Genomic DNA, 18,203 nt, shown 5'->3' on the forward strand with positions numbered 1-18,203 from the left:
GGACGCCTGAATCCCAGAAGAAAATACACCTAAAGCCAAGAAGCACTGTCGAAGGCTTGAGTTTGATGCACCTTCATCAGTGGGTATTGAGATCTCGCTGTGTGAGTAGGGAACGAAGGCTCAATGGCCTTACTCCCGGGTGATCAAGGTGGTAGTCGTGATACTTCCAGAGATTCGTTCATCACCAGTGTACCCATGCAATGGGACGATGTAATACCAATCTGCTTGACGTCGAATGCATCATCTATATATGTGAGTGAACTGTCGTAGCTCGTCCGTCGGCCGCCGGTCCTCGAAAATGGTTGCATCAGCTGCTGCATTGCTGCCGTGGACAACAGGCCGATTGAAAGCCTGTATCTCGGCCCGATGAGCGTTTCGGTAATCACGACAGTGATCTCAAAGGAGGGCGAAGAACATCAGTTCCCGTGCGTCAATCCAGTATCGAGTATTCTGTGCACAAGTCTCCAACGAAGGACATTCACTTTTCGAGGGGTTAGAGCCCCCGTTTCTCCACGATCTTATCATTCGTATGATAAGGCAAACATAGCTTCGATATGTTGCTTGATGCCTTGAACCCAGTCAGGAAGGCAATTTGCAGCTCTGGCGGTGAAACGATGGGTACGGAGAAGTCCTCTGCAGGCGTGGTAAGAGTAGCTGCGATAAAAGATTAGACAAAAACTGTTCATCGATAGCAAAGGGTAGACTTACTGGATTCGCTATGTCACCGCAGTGGGCGGACTGTCCCATTGCTCTAGTGTACCTGTAGGAGACAGAGGCAGTCCAGTGATGATGTTTTCCTACACAGTGTTAGCTGCGAGCTATCGGAGAGATAGCGGAAGGAACTTACCAGTGGCATGGGAGCTCGCCGGACGTTCACCATAGACAGAGCCTCCTCCAGAGGGGTTGATCACGAATCTCCCACTCCTAAGTCAGCTCTCAATGGCATTGCCCCAAGACTTTCCCATCGAAGCAGAAAAAAGATTCTCTTCTTCTCCAGGTTTGAATGAAGTATCTAGCGAAGTGGGAGGAAGGAGCAGGAAGTAGCCTTATTCAGAGTAGAATGGTCGATATCCAGATCTGGTAGAATCGCCGAAAGGAAAGAAGAAAAAAGAAAAAGAAGCGAATGAATGGATAAGTCATCGATTGAATGAACAGCCATCGTGGCGAGGACATCGTCGTCCGCGGCACGGTAGTAGTAGTGGTTGTTGAGAGCGAGGCTAAGTGACAGATAACACAGGAGGCGCATCTGGCCTGCCTGCGTTGGTCTTTGGCATCTCAGCTAGCAGCGTCTAAAACCGTCTGACATGCTCTATTTGGAGGAAGATGTTTCTGCAACGGCCTGTCTCAAAAGGTAAGTCAGACTGGGTGGACCGTAAGACGCTTTTAAATCAGAGTACGACAAAGGGCCAAGTTTGCTTCTGATGAACTGTAAACAAACAGTAATTGTTTTTTTATGTTGTTTAGGGCAAAGAATAAGTTGAAGGGGACATGGCTGACCTATACTGGCCTTTGTCTATAGGAGCCTGCCTCTCGCGAAGGTCTTTCAACATTGTGCGGCCCACAAATTGTCAACTGAGCCGCAACCAGATGACTGTGCAGAGCAGAGACGAGCCAGAGGAGCATGACAAGTCTACAGCGTGCTGGCCTAGCCAGCAAAACTCATTGCTGCTTGCTTAACAAAATGGGTGATACTTATCTTTGTCAAGATTGCCTTCTACCACCATCATCCACTAGGTATGGCATCCGTGGATTAGTGTTGGCATGATTCTAATGACGAGCGGCTTGCTCTTGAACAGACCAACCGCAAGCGAGGGTAGGGCCAGTGGAATTTTCGAATCAGGAAGTGCACATGGAGGGACGCATAGCCGTGCCAACAGCAGTGGATTGTATACTCCTACTACCCTTGGGGGTTTTCAGAGTGCTGGTTACCAGACGACAGAAAGGAACTCGCAATGACGGGCTGACAACAAAATGGCCAGGCCCTTCAGAGGGCCGAGTGCTCTGCAGCCTCGATCTGCAACGTCCGGGAGATGGGAAATATCCACGACAATATCAACGAGTTTGTCCTGGTGTTGTGGGTGCTTGCATGCAATCTGAAGCAACAGATGCCAGAGTTGGCCCAGCTGGGCATCGAGGGAGACGTCGAGTGCTAAAGCGGCAGATGCTAGTTTGGCGGCGGCTTCTGGGGAGTGAATTTTGCCTGCGAAGCAATCGTGCAGGACTGTGAGGTGGGGTCTTCGTTCGAGGCTGTCCGCTTCCGCTTTGGCATGATCTTTCATAGTAATGACTTGGTTAAAGCGTAGTCTCTGTTACGCTGTTGTAGTAATTCTGAACACAAGGTGAGCACGATCAATCCTTGGGATCGATCAGTTGTAGTTGCCAATATCAAAGTGTTAAGGCTTGGGATTGAACCCATCAGAATCTCTTCCGAGGGCTGGAGCAGCCATGAGTTTTTGTTATTTTGCATCCCTGCACAGATATAATGTGAGATTCATAGGACAGTAGAAGACTGCATGATAGCTGGCATTTCGTACCTTTCCAGTTTGCAAGCCATATGCACGCTTAAACTGTCCAAAAGGCAATATCCCAGGTTGTGTATGGCGCCTTGGGTTTCTATGGCCGATCTTAACGAAGTGATGATGGATCCAATGAAGCAGCCTATTTGATTCAATCTCCCCGAGTATGTCAGAGGCCGTTGGCCATTTGACTGGTATTCACTCAGGCCTTATAAGAATGAGAATGAAGTGCACGTTGAAGAGGTATAGAAGATGGGATAAGAGAGAATTGCGGAGGCTCTGGAGAAAAGCAGGCGTAATATCTCACAGTGAATATACTCTTATGTCACTGCCCACATACCTGAATTCTGGTGCTGGGTTTAAGGGCTGAAAGTGAATGAGTTTCCACTCTTCTGTGACTAGGACCGCCCAACAAAATCGAGGGTTGGTCAAAGTAGAATGCATTCTGCAACTTTAAGTACATGTGAATCTCTTACCCCGTCTGTTTCCTTCTGAACAGACTTGGATGTCTGAGAAGCAGATCTAGTGTCGTGTCTGCATTAGGATAGAGTGAAGCTCCTTGCATGTATCTCGCCCGACCCCCTTTCATAGGTGTTGCAGTCCAGCAACAACATGATGCGGTTGTAGATTGGTATCCACAAGAGTCACCAGCGTAGAACTAGTATCTATTTGCTGCGAAGTTGCGAATCGATTATTGAATCGAAACAGGAGCAGTTCATCAATCCTCAGCCTTGGACCCGATCACGCCCATCCAGTCAGGGGATCCGTCCGTTTGGCCATTTGACCGCATCAACGGCAATAAGGATACAAAGATCGTAATGCAGCATGAGTTCTTCTACACTCGTTTGCTTGGTTCCAGCCTCGCCAATCGCAAGATGTACCCCAAGTCAGCACGGCGGATACAAGCGTCGGTTCAAACGTCATGGTAGCTGCATAACCAGTTTACCCAATTCGCTAACCGCGGCAACATCAGCTTTGTCACCACCCATGGCCCACGCATACATTCCTGACAGACCGCAACATCTCAGGCAATAACCCCTGCAGCATGGCGACCTCCCTACCTCAGAAACAGTGACTACGACGGCGCGGTGGCGTGCCGAACAGGCTGTACGGGGTCCCTCCACCCCCGCAAGGACCGTAAACCGTCCAAATCGGTGTTGCAGAGTAGTGGATACAGAGAAGCTGGCATGGTTAATATAGGCTATTTGTATATGCCTGTCGTGCAAGCCCGACGGACATGTGGCGATGCATGGGTCTGCAGACCTTGGGCATTTCGGGAGAAGCTCCTAGTGAATGCGGGGTATAGGCTATATGCGGATGCAAAGGATATGCTTGTCTGTATTTGCAGACGACAGTGGATAATTTCCTGCGGGTGATCTGGGGGACGCTGCTTTGGAACCAGAAGGAGTGCTGGGCTTGGGTAGGATGGTCTGGCCAGGATGCGAGTCAGAAGACTGGTTAGTTGCAGCCTTTCAACTTCAGGCTATCTTTCTGGTACTGATGATTGTGATGATGCCTGTAGGAGTGCAGATGGCGCCGTGGTGGATCCGGGTAGATGAATTACTAGTAGCTGGCATGGTGGTCTTCAGGAGGAGAGCCGGAACAAAAGGGGCAACGGCTTGATCTGTATAGGCAGAGGAATATTAGTCTCCGGCTGAATTCTTCAAGGAGGCATATGACTGGCCATCAATTGCCATTGATGTGATATAGGACTCTGTTACCGGTGGGGGATCGGCAAGCGGATATTAAAGCAAAACTTGGCTGAAACAAGCCCAGTCGCAAAGTGAAAACATTCTGCAGCATTCCCTCGGATATAGTGATTGGACCGAATGGTGAAACTGAATATAGCCTAAACGACTTAGCCTGGACCCTGTGGAGTATCTGTACTTCTGGCAGTACTTTCAACTATAAATACTGCTGTCAGGAGGAGACTCACTCTCAGCAACTCCTCAACATACAAGAATCGGATTCAACTCTAACAAATTCAAAATGGTCGTCCTCAGCAAGCTCATCAGCAGCATTCTCTTTGCCTCCCTAGTCTCGGCGGCCGTGATCGAACGCCAGGCAACCAGCATCAACCAGGCTTTTACATCCCATGGCAAGAAGTACTTTGGCACCGCCAGTGACCAACGTCTGCTCCAGAACTCGCAGAATGAGGCCATTGTGCGCAAAGACTTTGGCCAGTTGACGCCGGAGAATAGCATGAAGTGGGATGCTACTGAGCGTAGGTCTCTGTCACTCTGGTTGGCATAACTTATTGACATAACTGTCTGTTTAGCATCGCGAGGAAGTTTCAACTTCGCTGGTGCTGATTTCTTGGTATGTAATTTGCTCATCTCTGTCGAGTATATGCTAAAGGACAATAGGTCAACTATGCAAAACAGAATGGCATGAAGGTCCGCGGACACACCTTAGGTATTCATTCAACCTAACGGCATCTCAAGGATGCAGATAAGCTGACAGTGTAGTCTGGCACTCCCAACTCCCGTCCTGGGTGTCGGCTATCACCGACAAAAACACCCTGACCTCGGTGCTGAAGAACCACATCACCACTGTCATGACCCGGTACAAAGGCCAGATTTACCATTGGGTAAGCTGCCATCTATCCCACATGACGCCAGCCCAGCTAATATTGTAAAGGACGTCGTCAACGAGATCTTCAACGAGGACGGCTCCCTCCGCGACAGCGTTTTCTCCCGCGTGCTGGGCGAGGACTTTGTGCGGATTGCCTTCGAGACGGCGCGCTCTGTGGATCCCTCTGCGAAGCTGTACATCAACGATTACAAGTAAGCTTTTGTTTTGGCTGGAGATGTACTGTATCTGACCATCAAAGTCTCGACTCGGCTAGCTATGGCAAAACGCAGGGGATGGTGAGCCATGTCAAGAAGTGGTTGGCTGCGGGCATTCCTATCGATGGAATCGGTGAGCTTATGTCGCGAGCTGTGTGTGATGATTTACACTGACTCTTCCTGAAGGCTCTCAAACCCACCTTGGTGCGGGTGCTTCGTCTAGCGTCAAAGGATAAGTCTCCTTCCTTGGTTTGTCTACGTAACGCTGACCCCCCGTGTACAGCATTGACTGCCCTTGCCTCCTCCGGCGTCTCCGAGGTCGCGATTACTGAGCTGGATATCGCGGGTGCTAGCTCCCAGGATTACGTCAATGTATGTCTCTTGATCGCCAGTTGCAGGGTAATCGACACTAATAAAAACAGGTCGTCAATGCATGCCTGGGTGTCCCGAAGTGTGTGGGAATCACCGTCTGGGGGGTGTCGGACAAGGACTCGTGGCGCTCCAGCTCGTCTCCACTATTGTTCGACAGCAACTACCAGCCCAAGGCGGCGTATAATGCCATCATTGCTGCTCTATAATCTGGCATCGTGTGCCTCTGATCTGGCATTATGTGGGGAGGTTGCATGTACATATGGTGCGCTGCGTGACACAATTGGATCATCCCTTGCATAAACGGAAACGCTGTGAAGCGCCAACTCCAATGAAGTATCAGATCACTGTCAGCAATATGCAAGTAGAGTGGCTGTAACAAACACTCCGCCTGGATCGGAATGCTAGCGTCAGCTGTATTCGCTGGTTATAAATGTCGATTCCTGCTCACTTCAGATTCCAGCTGTAGCAGCAGACAATGGATCCATACGTTCTAATCGCCATTGCCGGCGTCCTCAGCCATGTCGTTTACTTTCGACGTGGCGAGCATCAGCTCTATAGCCATATCTACCTGGTCCTCTTTGTTATTTCCACCGCCGTCGTCACCGTACTCTTCCACTACAGCTATATCCTGGTGTATCTCGCCAGCCTTTATACCAGCATCCTAGTATACCGTCTCCTCCTCCATCCGCTGCGCTCTTTTCCCGGCCCTCTCGCCGCCCGCGTCTCCGGCCTCTGGTACATCAACCCAAAGCACAATGCATATCTTACCCTCCAGGCCTTACACAGCCAATATGGCCCAATCGTGCGCACCGGCCCCTCAGACCTCTCCATCATCTACCCGTCCGCCGCCCCCGCCATCTACGGCTCCCAATCCCCCTGCACAAAAGGGCCCTGGTACGACCTGTCCTACCCTTCCCGCCCCCTGCAACACTGCCGCAACGCCAAAGAGCACCACGCCCGCCGCCGGACCTGGACCCCCGCCTTCAGCGACAAGATGGTCCGCGGCTACGAGCAGCGCATCAAGACCTACCAGCAGCAGCTCATCGCCCAACTAACCACCCTCCAGACCGTCGACATCCGCAAGTGGATCTACCTGTACACCTTCGACGTCATGGGCGACCTCTCCTTCGGCCGCAGCTTCGACTGCCTCACCACCGGCCACGAGCACCCGGGAATCACCCTCCTGAACGCCGCCCTGAGCAACATCGGCCTCTTCATCCCGCCGTGGCTGCACCTCATCCTGCTGAAAATCCCCTGGCTGACGCGCGACTGGTGGGCTTTCCTGTCGTTTTGCAGCGAGAGGCTCCAAGCACGCATGCGCATGCACCTGCAGATACCCGACATCAGCGCCTCGCTGCTCGCCCCGCTGAAAGGGAGGGAGCCCACTCCAGAGGAGAAACTGATGCTAGACGGCGACGCGCGGCTGATCGTCGTGGGGGGCAGCGATACGACTGCCGTGTCGCTGTGTGGGGTTCTGTACGAGCTTGCGCGGCATCCGGAGCAGCTGCGCAAACTGCGCGAGGAGGTTGAGCCGTTTGTTGATGATGCTGGGGATGTACGTGGCGCTGATATTGCGCTTTTGGAGCATCTGAACGGCGTGATTAATGAGGCCTTGAGGATGTATCCGGCTGTGTCGTCGGGGTTGCAGCGGAAGACTCCCCCCGAGGGGATCCAGGTGGAGGGGGTGCATATCCCCGGGGAGATGACGGTGTATTGTCCGCAGTATGCCATGGGGAGATGTAAGACTACGACTGTGGAATGTGTCAGGACATGCTAATGGTATCGCACAGCTGAGCTATGCTATGCGCGGCCGGACGAGTTTATCCCCGAGCGATGGTACAAGTACCCCGATCTGATCAAGGATCGCTCGGCGTTTGCGCCGTTTAGCCTAGGTATATATCCGCCTGTGATCCTTATACTAAGTGTTGACGGCAATAGGTCCGTATAGTTGTGTCGGCCGACCACTGGCGTTGCTGAATATGCGTACTACAATCGCCAAACTGATCACGACGTTTGATATGGGATTTGCCCCGGGGGAGGATGGGAAGGCATTTAAGCAGCAGGCGCAGGACAACTTCGTGCTGTATATGGGGCCGCTGCATTTGACTTTTACCCGGAGGAAGTGAAGCTGGAAGCGTGATCAATCAGCTAGTTCAATGCTATTGTGCAGCACATAGGGAGACGATGCTGTGTTAGTATCCAACCGGAAAGAATACGAGTCTGCAATGGGATTTTTGCAACTACCCGGGATCACGCGAGTGTAGGAGAAGAGGCATTCTTGTAGATGAACAGACAGATGACCAGAAATGGCAATATTGAAGCCGTTATACTAGCTTGCACACGAGCTAATCCAGAAAAGGAAGCTCATTGCACGAAATGAGGGGCATCATGTCAGACTCTGTCAAACACGAGCATACAACCTCACTGCTCACACGACTGCGCGCCTAACCACGATGACTCGAACGACAAGTGACCCATTGGATGACAGGCTATCAACACTCTGGCATTCAGCCTGTGACGACTATGCTAAAGAAACGGGGATTGCGCTTAGCGATGGCGACTTCCCCAAGATCCACGGTCCCGAGGATCTGTCGCGTCAGCTAGACGCAGAGAAGGACCATTTCGAGGACTTTCGAATGAAAAGACGACCGCTCTTGCATGCTATGCAGATGATCCTGGCACCGTTCGAGAACTGGGGAGATCTGCTTGCGGGTGCAGCCTCCGCAGCTTTTCCTCCGGCGTCGTCCATCATGGGCGCCATGATGCTTCTCATTCGAGGTGCTCGCAGAGTCAGCGAATCGTTCGACATGCTTATGGACCTGTTTCACAAACTCGGTCATTTTGCTCTCCGTCTGGACTCGTACAAGGGGGTTTCTCTCAGTGAAGGGATGAAGACCATCATTGTCAAAGTCTTGGTCAATTTCCTTCGTGTCTGTGCGGCGTCGCAGAAATTGCTAAGTCGGGGGTCGCTCAGAGCAAGACTTACCAAATGGACAAAGAACGTCCTGGTTGAGGATACGTCGATTAGTTCGCTCCTGGACGAGCTGGAGGAGTTGACGAGCCAGGAACACAAGATGGTATCTGCGCATGGGCTCGACCTCACTCACCAGGCGCTCAGAAACACCGCGGAATTACTCGAGCGAGATGACAACAGGAACGAGCGCGAGAGACTGGATAGAGTGAAGAAAGCATTAGATCCCGTCTCCGCGTCCGGCCGCGTCTTCTCCTCAATCAAGGAGAATCGCATACCTGGATCGGGCAGCTGGATTGACGACAGGATCGGTCCTGGTGGCAGAGTCCCGAGCTTTTACTCTGGATTCACGGAGGTCCTGGTGTGGGCAAATCCTACCTGGCATCGAAGATCATCAGCGATCTCGCGACTGCAGACTCATCCGCTCCATCTGCGCCCATCGTCGCCTCTTTCTTCTTCAAGAACAACGATGTCGACCTACGCTCATTCAACAAAGCGCTGCGGACCCTGGCATGGCAAGTGGTCGTCCAGCGATCGAGATTTGCGGCGCATGCAGAGGATTTCTGCCTGAAAGAAGACCCAGCCAACAGCTATGTTGTGTAGAGGAAGCTCTTGCTTGACTTCTTCGTCAAGTCTCCACCGGACGCCGCAACGTGCTTTATCATTGACGGTATCGACGAGGCCGATCCAGAGGAGCAAGAAATCCTCTTTAGTCTGCTCGAGAGCACGTATGCGACAGAGGACCAGACAAGCCCAACCGCACCAATCCGAGTCGTACTTCTGGGCAGGGATTCAGTGCGCGGCATTCTCGAGGAACACTCCCTCGGATGGATTCCGGAGATCGAAATCACCAATAACCAGAATAAGGACGACCTTCACAGATACGTCTCTCAGAAGCTGCAGAAGACGAAGTTGTTTCGCGGCTATCCAGACTTCCTAGACGAAGTTGTCCAGGATATTTGTGGGCAAGCGGAAGGCCTCTGGGAATGGGCGAACCTTGTCATCAAATCTGTTCTGCGCTGCCGGTCCAAGGAACAGATTCGGAAAGTGGTCCGGACGATGCCGCGAGGAATCAGTGCAATGCTACATGCAGAATTGCAGCGTTTGGCTAGAGAGTTGTCGGGCTCGGATGCAATGTCGACTGAGTTTTCCGATGGGGAAGGATCATCCGGGGAAGCAACGACGCAGATTCAACAGCTCAACCTTTTACTCTCGTTTGTGACAATGGCTCAAAAGCCGCTGACGGTGGACCAACTCGACCTTATCTTGGAGGTCATCCTTGAAGAGGAGGTTCTGAGTCTTGAGGATGATCTTCGCACGGTATACTCATCCCTCTTTTCGCTCCGTCCCGCGCTGGTTGAAGAAGAAGATGATGATGAAGTAGAGGAAGACGCAGTTATTGTAACTCTGCGACATAGTTCTTTCTATGAATTTTTCAGCACATCTGTGGAGGCCGCACCCATTCAGGTCGACCCTGACCGAGCGGAGGCGTCCTTTGTATTTGTCTTACTCTATGCTCTCCAAAGAAGAAATGCACCCAAATCAGAGAGGGTGCTAGGACCGATCAGCGGGTATGCTCAGAAATTCCTACCGCTGCATCTCGAGCGTGCAAATCCAGAAAAGGCAGCAAGTCGGAGAGAAGAAATAGCCACTCTGCTTGCCGCTCTCCTCACCGAGGAGCCGATACTCAACCCTCAGCACTGGCTCATTGAACAATACCACGTAATCTATGTTGCCACATACAATCAATATCTGTGCTCTCGCGCAACAGAGATCGCTTGTTACTGGTGGAATACTCAGAAACGTGACACGGCGAACCAGAGGGCAGAGCTGGTCCTGAATTGGCTCTCCCCAGATACGAAACAGCTCCTGCAGGATTGTGCTCGATCTTCGACGGTGGCAAGCGATGCCTGTCCTTTACGGTTCTTTTCTCTCGTTTGGCAGAGTCCTTCTCCCGGCTTTGGCTGGCTCCGAAAGATATCGAAGAGGAAGATGGATTACCGGAAGGTCTCTCCACCTTCCTATTTGTATACGCTCAAATGGCAGGCACCGAATTCCCAACCGCCGAGGGGAAGCTGGCAGGGGTAGTACGCATAGCATTGAGGACTGTCGAGATCATGCAGGTTGCCGAGATGCAGCGTCTCGAGAAGACGCCCGTCTGGCATGCTCGAGTGGCTCAGGCGCTCCTCCTGCATAATAACTTCAAGACAGCCCTCGAACAATTCCAGATCTGTCTTGATGAACATCAGCGCAACCCTATCCTGAGCAAACAAGCGCTATCTGCGATTCACAGAGACATGGCTCGCGCGTGTACCGAGACCGGAAGGTACAGAGAGGCATTAGAACACTCTGATCTGGCCGAGTCGCTGCACGACGCCTCCTGGGATAGTGGCTGGCAGGATCCTATTGGCAGACTGCTGAACACTGCGCAAATGAAGCACTTTGCGAAAATGACCGATAAAGCTGTTGCCACCGCAGATGGGGCCTGGGAAACGTACCTGGGACAAAAGGAGGATTATCGAGACAGGTATACGCTGCATTCATTCTTCTCGGTCTTCCTGGAGCTGCACCAGACACACCGTGTTCAAGATGTGTTGGATTTTGCCGCTTCTCATCCTCAGGAGTTTCAGTTTACCGAAAGAGTAGGTTTGGTCGAGTTCCTCGCTTCAACAATGACTTGGATACGCCGTCTAATATATAGGGTCCTTCACCATGCGCGGACACGGGACGACGGGAAGCTTATTGATCTTGTTGCCTCGGCTGCGGCCAGACTCGAGGCCTCCGAGGGGAAAATAACAGATGACCTGGCGGCGGCGAAATACTTCATCGCGTCACTGATGGTCGAAAACCGCCGGTTCAGCGCAGGAATCCAAGCTTGGTACCAGCTTGCCGCCCTCGACAACCCTCGTGGGGATATGGAAAGGGCTCAGGTGCGGTCACTGAGTCGCTTAGCAGCCGTGTGTCTATGCCATCCGGAGATTCCATTGTGCGACGAGCCCCCTCTGAGATTGGATGAAAAGGCCGAGTACAGTGATATCTGTCTGGTCATCTCGAGTTGGCTGCGGTATCATGGTGATCTCGCAAACGCCCGGACAGCTCTCCGCGGACGTGTGAAAAAAGTATCGAGCTGTTGTCGGACGACGATCCTTCCAACGATGATGATGCCTTCCTGAGCCTCTTTCAGACGTTTCTGACGGCTGCGGACAGTGATGAAGATCTGAGCGGGGCCTTGTATTTGACCAAGGCCTGGTACAAGGACTATCTGCGGGAAGCGAAGAGAGACAATCCCATATCAGAAGGTGGCGTTGCCGAATCTTTGAACCAAGTGCACCTTGTCGATGATGAGCCCCAAGTACCGGATGATGAGGTCTCTGAACGCCGGATCTCGTACACGATCGACTATTTCGCCGAGTGTTCGAACTGCAAGTGTGAGATGAGATCGATCTGCCACTGGTACTTTTGTTTTTGTTGCCCGTTCATGATGCTGTGTCAATGGTGTTACCACGATATCAAGTCAGCCTTATCCCAGGATGGTGCGTCCCATCCCCAGGGTATCTGCGACCCTCGGCACGAGTTTTATTATACCGGCGGTCCGCTTCAGGCCTTTGAGCGTGTACCCGAAGGGATGATGGTCCTTGACGGTCTTGATGGAACGAGGCGAACGGCATGGATCGAAGAATGGAAGGATCAGCTGTCGGAGAAGTGGGAGACGGCGGACTTTGCCTTTGAGGGAGGACTGTCGGCCTGGTGTATGCGAATATTGCCGGAGCCACAGAGATCTCGGTGGGCTAGATTATTTAGGTGTGATTAGTATGGCCAAAGCTTATCCAGTGTCTATCCAATCATAGGTCATTCATTCCTCTATGATTGTAAGGAATATTCCTTTGTGTAAACCGTACTATGATCCTCCTCTCTTGTCTCTAATGTGATAGAGCTGCCTCTATCACATCACAGTCATGCCACTCACTCAATATTAGAGCGATAATCTCTCTTAGAGGAGAAGTAAAGATATAGTAATCTACCAGTAATTGTCCTATGTCAACAGCATAAGTCTAGCTGTACGCCTACCTAATGATGGACACATGAATATTGGCCAATCAGACAGTCTCTCCAGAATCTTCCATTGGCCGATCATTGGTAGGTTTGACCCACTCACACACAATCAGCCAATAGCAATGGAATACTCTGCTTCACAGTAAATCTTAGTGGACAGTGATCAGGCAGAGACAATAAGACCAGAGACATAAGACACCATAAATAGTATCCAACTCTTCCTAGCACTTCCGAAGACAAGGATGCGCTTTGGAAAGAAATAGAAAGAAATTTCCCCTCCCATCTTGCTTCATCATTATCATGTAGACTAGATTCCACAATACCAATAGTCCAATATTATATCGATGATCGATCTACTCAATCTATCTATAGCAAGTCATAGTTGGCACCCGCCTAATTACTACAAGGCTACTAGACCAAGGCAAGAAGGAATGGGCCTAACCACCCCCGCCATCATCGTGATCGTCATCGTCGCCTGTCTAGCCGCCGTCTCGTTAGGCGCCGCGCTCACCCGCCAACTGTACCCCGCCGAGTCCTACGAGCGCCGGTTCCAGCCCTCGCATGCCCAGGAGATGTATATGCGGTCGGTGCGGATGAGGAATCTGGGGATTTTTCGTCGCGAGAGTCTTTTTTCCTCTGCATCTGTGGGGATGGGCAAGGATTTGGAGAGTCGATGTAGGTTCTTTCCCTTTCCTGGATCGTCTGATGCTGATGATAGTAGATACTGTTGAGGAGACGAGTTCGAGGGGTTGAATCTATCTACCTATGATTTGGTTGGATGCTTTACTGGATAGATGATATTGATTGATACCTTTCCTATGGCTATGGCTATGGCGTTATGACGATGGATTGATGATATGATATGATAGGAATGAATGAATATGAGCCAGATACCTGTTTCTTTGAATATCTACATACGATCTATCGAGTCGAGTAAGGATGCAAACACTGGCCAACACACTCCAGCTCAGGGTTTTCTTCGCCGAGGCTCCTGTTATTAGCGAATGATAAGGGAGTCCAATTCGCCCCGCCAGTTCCGCCTTCTTGGCACCCAGAGAAATCCTCTTGGCAACGCCCCCTGATTGGCCCCCAGACGCACGTGTTTCGCGTCTGGGCGCTGACTGTGGGGAATCGCCTCGTGGGGGGTTTGTCAGATACGACGCAGGCCATTTATGACGGTGCCAAGCGGTTCGCCCATGCCTGTGCCAATGCCCGATTCTCGGCGCCAAGGGGCACCAGAGTGACGAGTTTTCGCTGTGGTGGGGTTCCTGCTCTCCCTGGGGGTTTATAAACTGGGCATTCCCCTGTCGGTCAGTTAAGTTTGTTTCCTCAGTTGAATCCCAAGGAATTGAGTCGAGTAAGATGGAGAAAGGCGATGTCCCGGGCTCCAAGCCCCTCTCCCACCCAGCTCACACTCTTCCCTATGAGGCCGTCCTCAAGGAACTCTCCACCAGACTCAATGAGGGTCTCACACCTGACGAGGCGGCCCGTCGGCTGCAGACGTACGGCCCTAATAAACTCGACGAAGGCGAGGGCGTGTCCGTGGTCAAGATCCTCGTCCGGCAGGTGGCCAACGCAATGATGCTAGTTAAGGGACCCACTTTGCTTTTGAGCGATCAACGAACTTGTCTGATCCAATTCTAGGTCCTGATATTGGCCATGGCGGTCAGCTTTGGCATCCAGTCGTGGATCGAAGGCGGCGTCATCTGTGCCGTCATCGTGCTTAATATTGTTGTCGGATTCTTCCAGGAGTATGCGGCTGAGAAGACCATGGAGTCATTGCATTCGCTTAGCTCGCCTACGGGTACGGTCTCCCGTGGTGGACAGACCTTTTCGGTCCCCAGTGCGGAGATTGTCCCGGGGGATATGGTCGAGTTGCGTACGGGTGATACTGTTCCCGCTGATATTCGGTATGCCTCCCCCACAACCTGTCCTGTTCCTTCGAATGGTGAGCTGACAAAAACAGTCTGGTTGAAGCAGTCAACTTCGAGACAGACGAAGCCCTTCTTACCGGTGAATCCCTCCCTGTCCAAAAAGACTGCGACGTCGTCTTCAAGGAAGACACCGGCCCCGGCGACCGGCTCAACCTGGCCTACAGCTCCAGCACCGTCACCCGCGGCCGGGCCCGCGGCGTGGTCATCGCAACCGGCATGGCCACAGAGATCGGCTCGATTGCTGCGGCCCTGCGCGCGGGAGACAGCCACCGCCGACCTGTCAAGAGGGGCCCCAATGGCGAGACTAAGAAACGGTGGTATGTGCAGGCGTGGACGCTGACGGGGACGGACGCGGTGGGCCGGTTCCTAGGCGTTAATGTCGGGACGCCGCTGCAGCGGAAGCTGTCCAAGCTGGCGATCCTGCTGTTTGGGGTCGCGGTGCTGTTTGCTATTATTGTGATGGCATCGAACAAATTCGCTAGTAGCAACGAGGTCATTCTGTATGCGGTCGGTACAGGGCTCAGTATGATCCCGGCGTGTTTGGTCGTTGTGTTGACCATTACCATGGCTGTTGGGACTAAACGCATGGTCGAGCGGAATGTTATCGTGCGCAAGCTTGATTCTCTTGAGGCTCTGGGCGCTGTGACAGATATCTGCTCTGATAAGACGGGCACCCTGACGCAGGGCAAGATGGTGGTCAAGAAGGCGTGGATCCCCGCCAAGGGGACGTACTCTGTTGGCACCAACAATGAGCCGTTCAACCCGACCGTCGGTGAGGTGACGTTCACCCCTGTGCCGCCGGTGCGCTTCGACGAGGAGAAAGAAGGCTCTGCGATCGGCGACCTGGAAGAATTAGCAACCAACGAACCCCGGCTCGAGGAATTCCTCAACGTCGCCGCCATGGCCAACCTGTCGCACGTGTACCGCTCGGAAGAAGGCGAGTGGCACGCGCGCGGCGAGCCCACCGAGATCGCCATCCAGGTCTTCGCCGCGCGGTTCAACTGGAACCGCGACCGGTGGACCAAGGGCGAGAGTCCGGTCTGGCATCAAAAGGCCGAGTTCCCCTTCGACTCGACCGTCAAGAAGATGTCCGTCATCTTTAGCAGGTTCGACGGCGACACCGAACGCAGCATGGTCTTCACCAAGGGCGCCGTCGAGCGCATCCTCGACGCCTGCACGACCGTCATCTGGGAAGATTGTTCTACCCCGATTGATCTCACTGACGACCACCGCACGATTATCCTACAGAACATGGAAGAGCTGGCGAAGCTCGGCCTGCGCGTGCTGGCGCTAGCACACAAACCCTACTCGCAGTCAACTCAGCTGCTCGAAGGCGCAGACCTGCAGCGTGATGAGATCGAGCGCGATCTGTGCTTCCTCGGCTTGATTGGGCTGTATGATCCGCCCCGCCCCGAAACCGCCGGCGCCATCCGCGCCTGTGCCCAGGCCGGCATCGCCGTGCACATGGTGACGGGCGATCACCCGGGGACTGCCAAGGCCATCGCGCAGCAGGTGGGAATCCTCCCGTCGGATCTGGGAAGTGTCGCCGCGGACGTGGCCGACGCGATGGTCATGACGGCGGGGCAGTTTGACAAGCTGACTGACAGCGAGGTGGACGCATTGCCGACCCTCCCGCTGGTCATTGCGCGATGCGCCCCGCAGACCAAGGTGCGGATGATTGATGCGCTGCATCGCCGGGGCAAGTTCGCCGCGATGACAGGCGACGGGGTGAATGACTCTCCCTCGCTGAAGCACGCGGACGTCGGCATCGCGATGGGCCAGGCTGGCTCAGACGTCGCCAAGGACGCATCGGACATCATCCTGACAGACGACAACTTCGCCTCGATCCTCAACGCCGTCGAAGAAGGCCGGCGCATCTTCGACAACATCCAGAAATTCGTGCTTCATTTGCTGTCTGAGAACATCGCACAGGCATGCACGCTCCTCATCGGACTGGCATTCAAGGACCTGGACGGGCAGTCCGTCTTCCCGCTCGCCCCCGTCGAGATCCTCTGGATCATCATGATCACCTCCGGCATGCCGGACATGGGTCTGGGCATGGAAGTCGCCGCGCCAGACATCATGGACCGCCCCCCGCAGACAAAACAGGGCATCTTCACCTGGGAAGTCATCGTCGACATTTTGGTGTACGGCGTATGGACCGCCGCGCTCTGCCTTGCCTCCTTCTCAGTCGTAGTCTGGGGCTTCGGCGACGGCCATCTCGCCCGCGGCTGTAACCGCGAGTACTCAGCCGAGTGCGACCTCGTCTTCCGCGCGCGCGCAACAACGTTCGTCTGTCTCACATGGTTCGCGCTCTTCCTGGCGTGGGAGATGGTCGACATGCGGCGGTCGTTCTTCCGCATGCAGCCCGGCTCGAAGAAGTATCTTACGCAGTGGATGTATGATATCTGGCGGAACCAGTTCCTGTTCTGGTCGATCGTTGCGGGGTTCGTGACGACGTTCCCCATTTTGTATATTCCTGTTTTGAACCATGTTGTGTTTAAGCATACGGGGATCTCGTGGGAATGGGGGATTGTGTTCGTGGAGGCGGTGCTGTTCTTCCTGGGGGTGGAACTGTGGAAGTTTGCCAAGAGGGTGTATTTCCGCCGGCAGCGGGGGAAGATGGATAAGAGTCTTGCTTAACAGGGCGGGGTTCATCTTAGGTAGGTAGGTAGTAGTATAGACAGGACTAGGTAGATAGATTGGTAGACAGAGGTAGAAAAGTTCCATTGATTAGCAGCCACGTCACCATCCTCATCCTTTAGCTTGTATCTACTGGCCATCTAAATCCCTCATATATCACTAACCTCCAACCGAACTAACCTCCCCCTCTCCACCTCATACACATACCCCGTCACATCCCCTTGCACAAGTCTACTCCCCCGCAAGAACCTCACATCCTCCCGCACACTCTCCTCCAGATCCCCGAACGGCAGGAACTTGATATCCGACGCATCCTCACCAAGCTCTTCCCGTATCTTCGCTCTGATATCCCCGTCGCTGAAGGTGAGCATCCCGCAGTCCGTCTATCCCTATTAGCACCAGTAGTCAAGACAGGGAAGGAGAGGGAATACATGGTGAATGACAACCACATCCTCCGTCCCAAGCAACCGCTGTGAAATTATCAGACTGCGGAGTGCTTCGCTGGCTCGTCCGCCTGCGTTGCGGATGATGTGTGCGTCGCCTTCGGTGAGGCCGAGGGCGGAGAAGACGTCTACTTTGTTAGTACTACTAGTAAGTAGACGAGAAGGGTGGAAGTAGAGGGTACCGATGCGGGCGTCCATGCAGGTGACGACGGCCAGTTTACTAGGTTTGTTAGTTTGATAGCAGTTGGAGAGCTTTAGAGTATGGTACGTACCGCTTTGGAGGGATAGGGAGGTGGCCTTTTGTGAAAGAGGCGGCGTACTGCGCGTTGGCGGCTTCGATGTCTGCTATTTTGGTCATGTTGATAATGCTGTATAGAATAGTCTTCGATATGATGTTAGTGTTGACGTCTTGTATATGTTTTTAAGCCCGGATGATACGCAATTTACCCCGCAAATGGTGACAGATTGCGTCTGATATACAT

At 53.0% G+C, this 18,203-nt stretch overlaps 6 protein-coding genes across 6 annotated transcripts, besides 1 other annotated feature; 5 read left to right on the forward strand and 1 right to left on the reverse strand.

Moving 5' to 3' along the window:
- Window positions 1–4,505: 4,505 nt before the first annotated feature.
- On the forward strand, window positions 4,506–5,883 carry NFIA_106540 (endo-1,4-beta-xylanase; the record flags this gene model as incomplete). The annotated part of the gene is made up of 9 exons (XM_001267062.1): window positions 4,506–4,740; window positions 4,795–4,835; window positions 4,883–4,931; window positions 4,985–5,106; window positions 5,157–5,302; window positions 5,350–5,438; window positions 5,492–5,509; window positions 5,589–5,677; window positions 5,728–5,883. The coding sequence occupies 9 exons, from the start codon at window positions 4,506–4,508 to the stop codon at window positions 5,881–5,883; spliced, it is 945 nt and encodes a 314-aa protein (XP_001267063.1).
- A 269-nt stretch (window positions 5,884–6,152) lies between these two features.
- Window positions 6,153–7,803, forward strand: NFIA_106550 (cytochrome P450; the record flags this gene model as incomplete). The annotated part of the gene is made up of 3 exons (XM_001267063.1): window positions 6,153–7,416; window positions 7,468–7,569; window positions 7,616–7,803. 3 exons carry the CDS (start codon window positions 6,153–6,155, stop codon window positions 7,801–7,803), a joined length of 1,554 nt encoding a protein of 517 aa, XP_001267064.1.
- Window positions 7,804–8,130: 327 nt separating this feature from the next.
- On the forward strand, window positions 8,131–12,459 carry NFIA_106560 (NACHT domain protein; the record flags this gene model as incomplete). The annotated part of the gene is made up of 4 exons (XM_001267064.1): window positions 8,131–9,009; window positions 9,252–10,560; window positions 10,626–11,712; window positions 11,769–12,459. The coding sequence occupies 4 exons, from the start codon at window positions 8,131–8,133 to the stop codon at window positions 12,457–12,459; spliced, it is 3,966 nt and encodes a 1,321-aa protein (XP_001267065.1).
- A 673-nt stretch (window positions 12,460–13,132) lies between these two features.
- NFIA_106570 (uncharacterized protein) lies at window positions 13,133–13,992 on the forward strand (the record flags this gene model as incomplete). Its single annotated transcript, XM_001267065.1, has 2 exons — window positions 13,133–13,376; window positions 13,703–13,992. 2 exons carry the CDS (start codon window positions 13,133–13,135, stop codon window positions 13,990–13,992), a joined length of 534 nt encoding a protein of 177 aa, XP_001267066.1.
- A 71-nt stretch (window positions 13,993–14,063) lies between these two features.
- On the forward strand, window positions 14,064–17,278 carry NFIA_106580 (cation-translocating P-type ATPase; the record flags this gene model as incomplete). The annotated part of the gene is made up of 3 exons (XM_001267066.1): window positions 14,064–14,288; window positions 14,346–14,611; window positions 14,668–17,278. 3 exons carry the CDS (start codon window positions 14,064–14,066, stop codon window positions 17,276–17,278), a joined length of 3,102 nt encoding a protein of 1,033 aa, XP_001267067.1.
- A 17-nt stretch (window positions 17,279–17,295) lies between these two features.
- Window positions 17,296–17,360: a microsatellite.
- Window positions 17,361–17,427: 67 nt separating this feature from the next.
- NFIA_106590 (beta-class carbonic anhydrase) lies at window positions 17,428–18,079 on the reverse strand (the record flags this gene model as incomplete). Its single annotated transcript, XM_001267067.1, has 4 exons — window positions 17,428–17,661; window positions 17,710–17,849; window positions 17,904–17,941; window positions 17,994–18,079. The coding sequence occupies 4 exons, from the start codon at window positions 18,077–18,079 to the stop codon at window positions 17,428–17,430; spliced, it is 498 nt and encodes a 165-aa protein (XP_001267068.1).
- Between the last annotated feature and the right edge of the window lie 124 nt (window positions 18,080–18,203).

Source organism: Aspergillus fischeri, genomic scaffold (assembly GCF_000149645.3).
Source record: "Aspergillus fischeri NRRL 181 1099437636245 genomic scaffold, whole genome shotgun sequence".
Classification (NCBI taxonomy): domain Eukaryota; kingdom Fungi; phylum Ascomycota; class Eurotiomycetes; order Eurotiales; family Aspergillaceae; genus Aspergillus; species Aspergillus fischeri.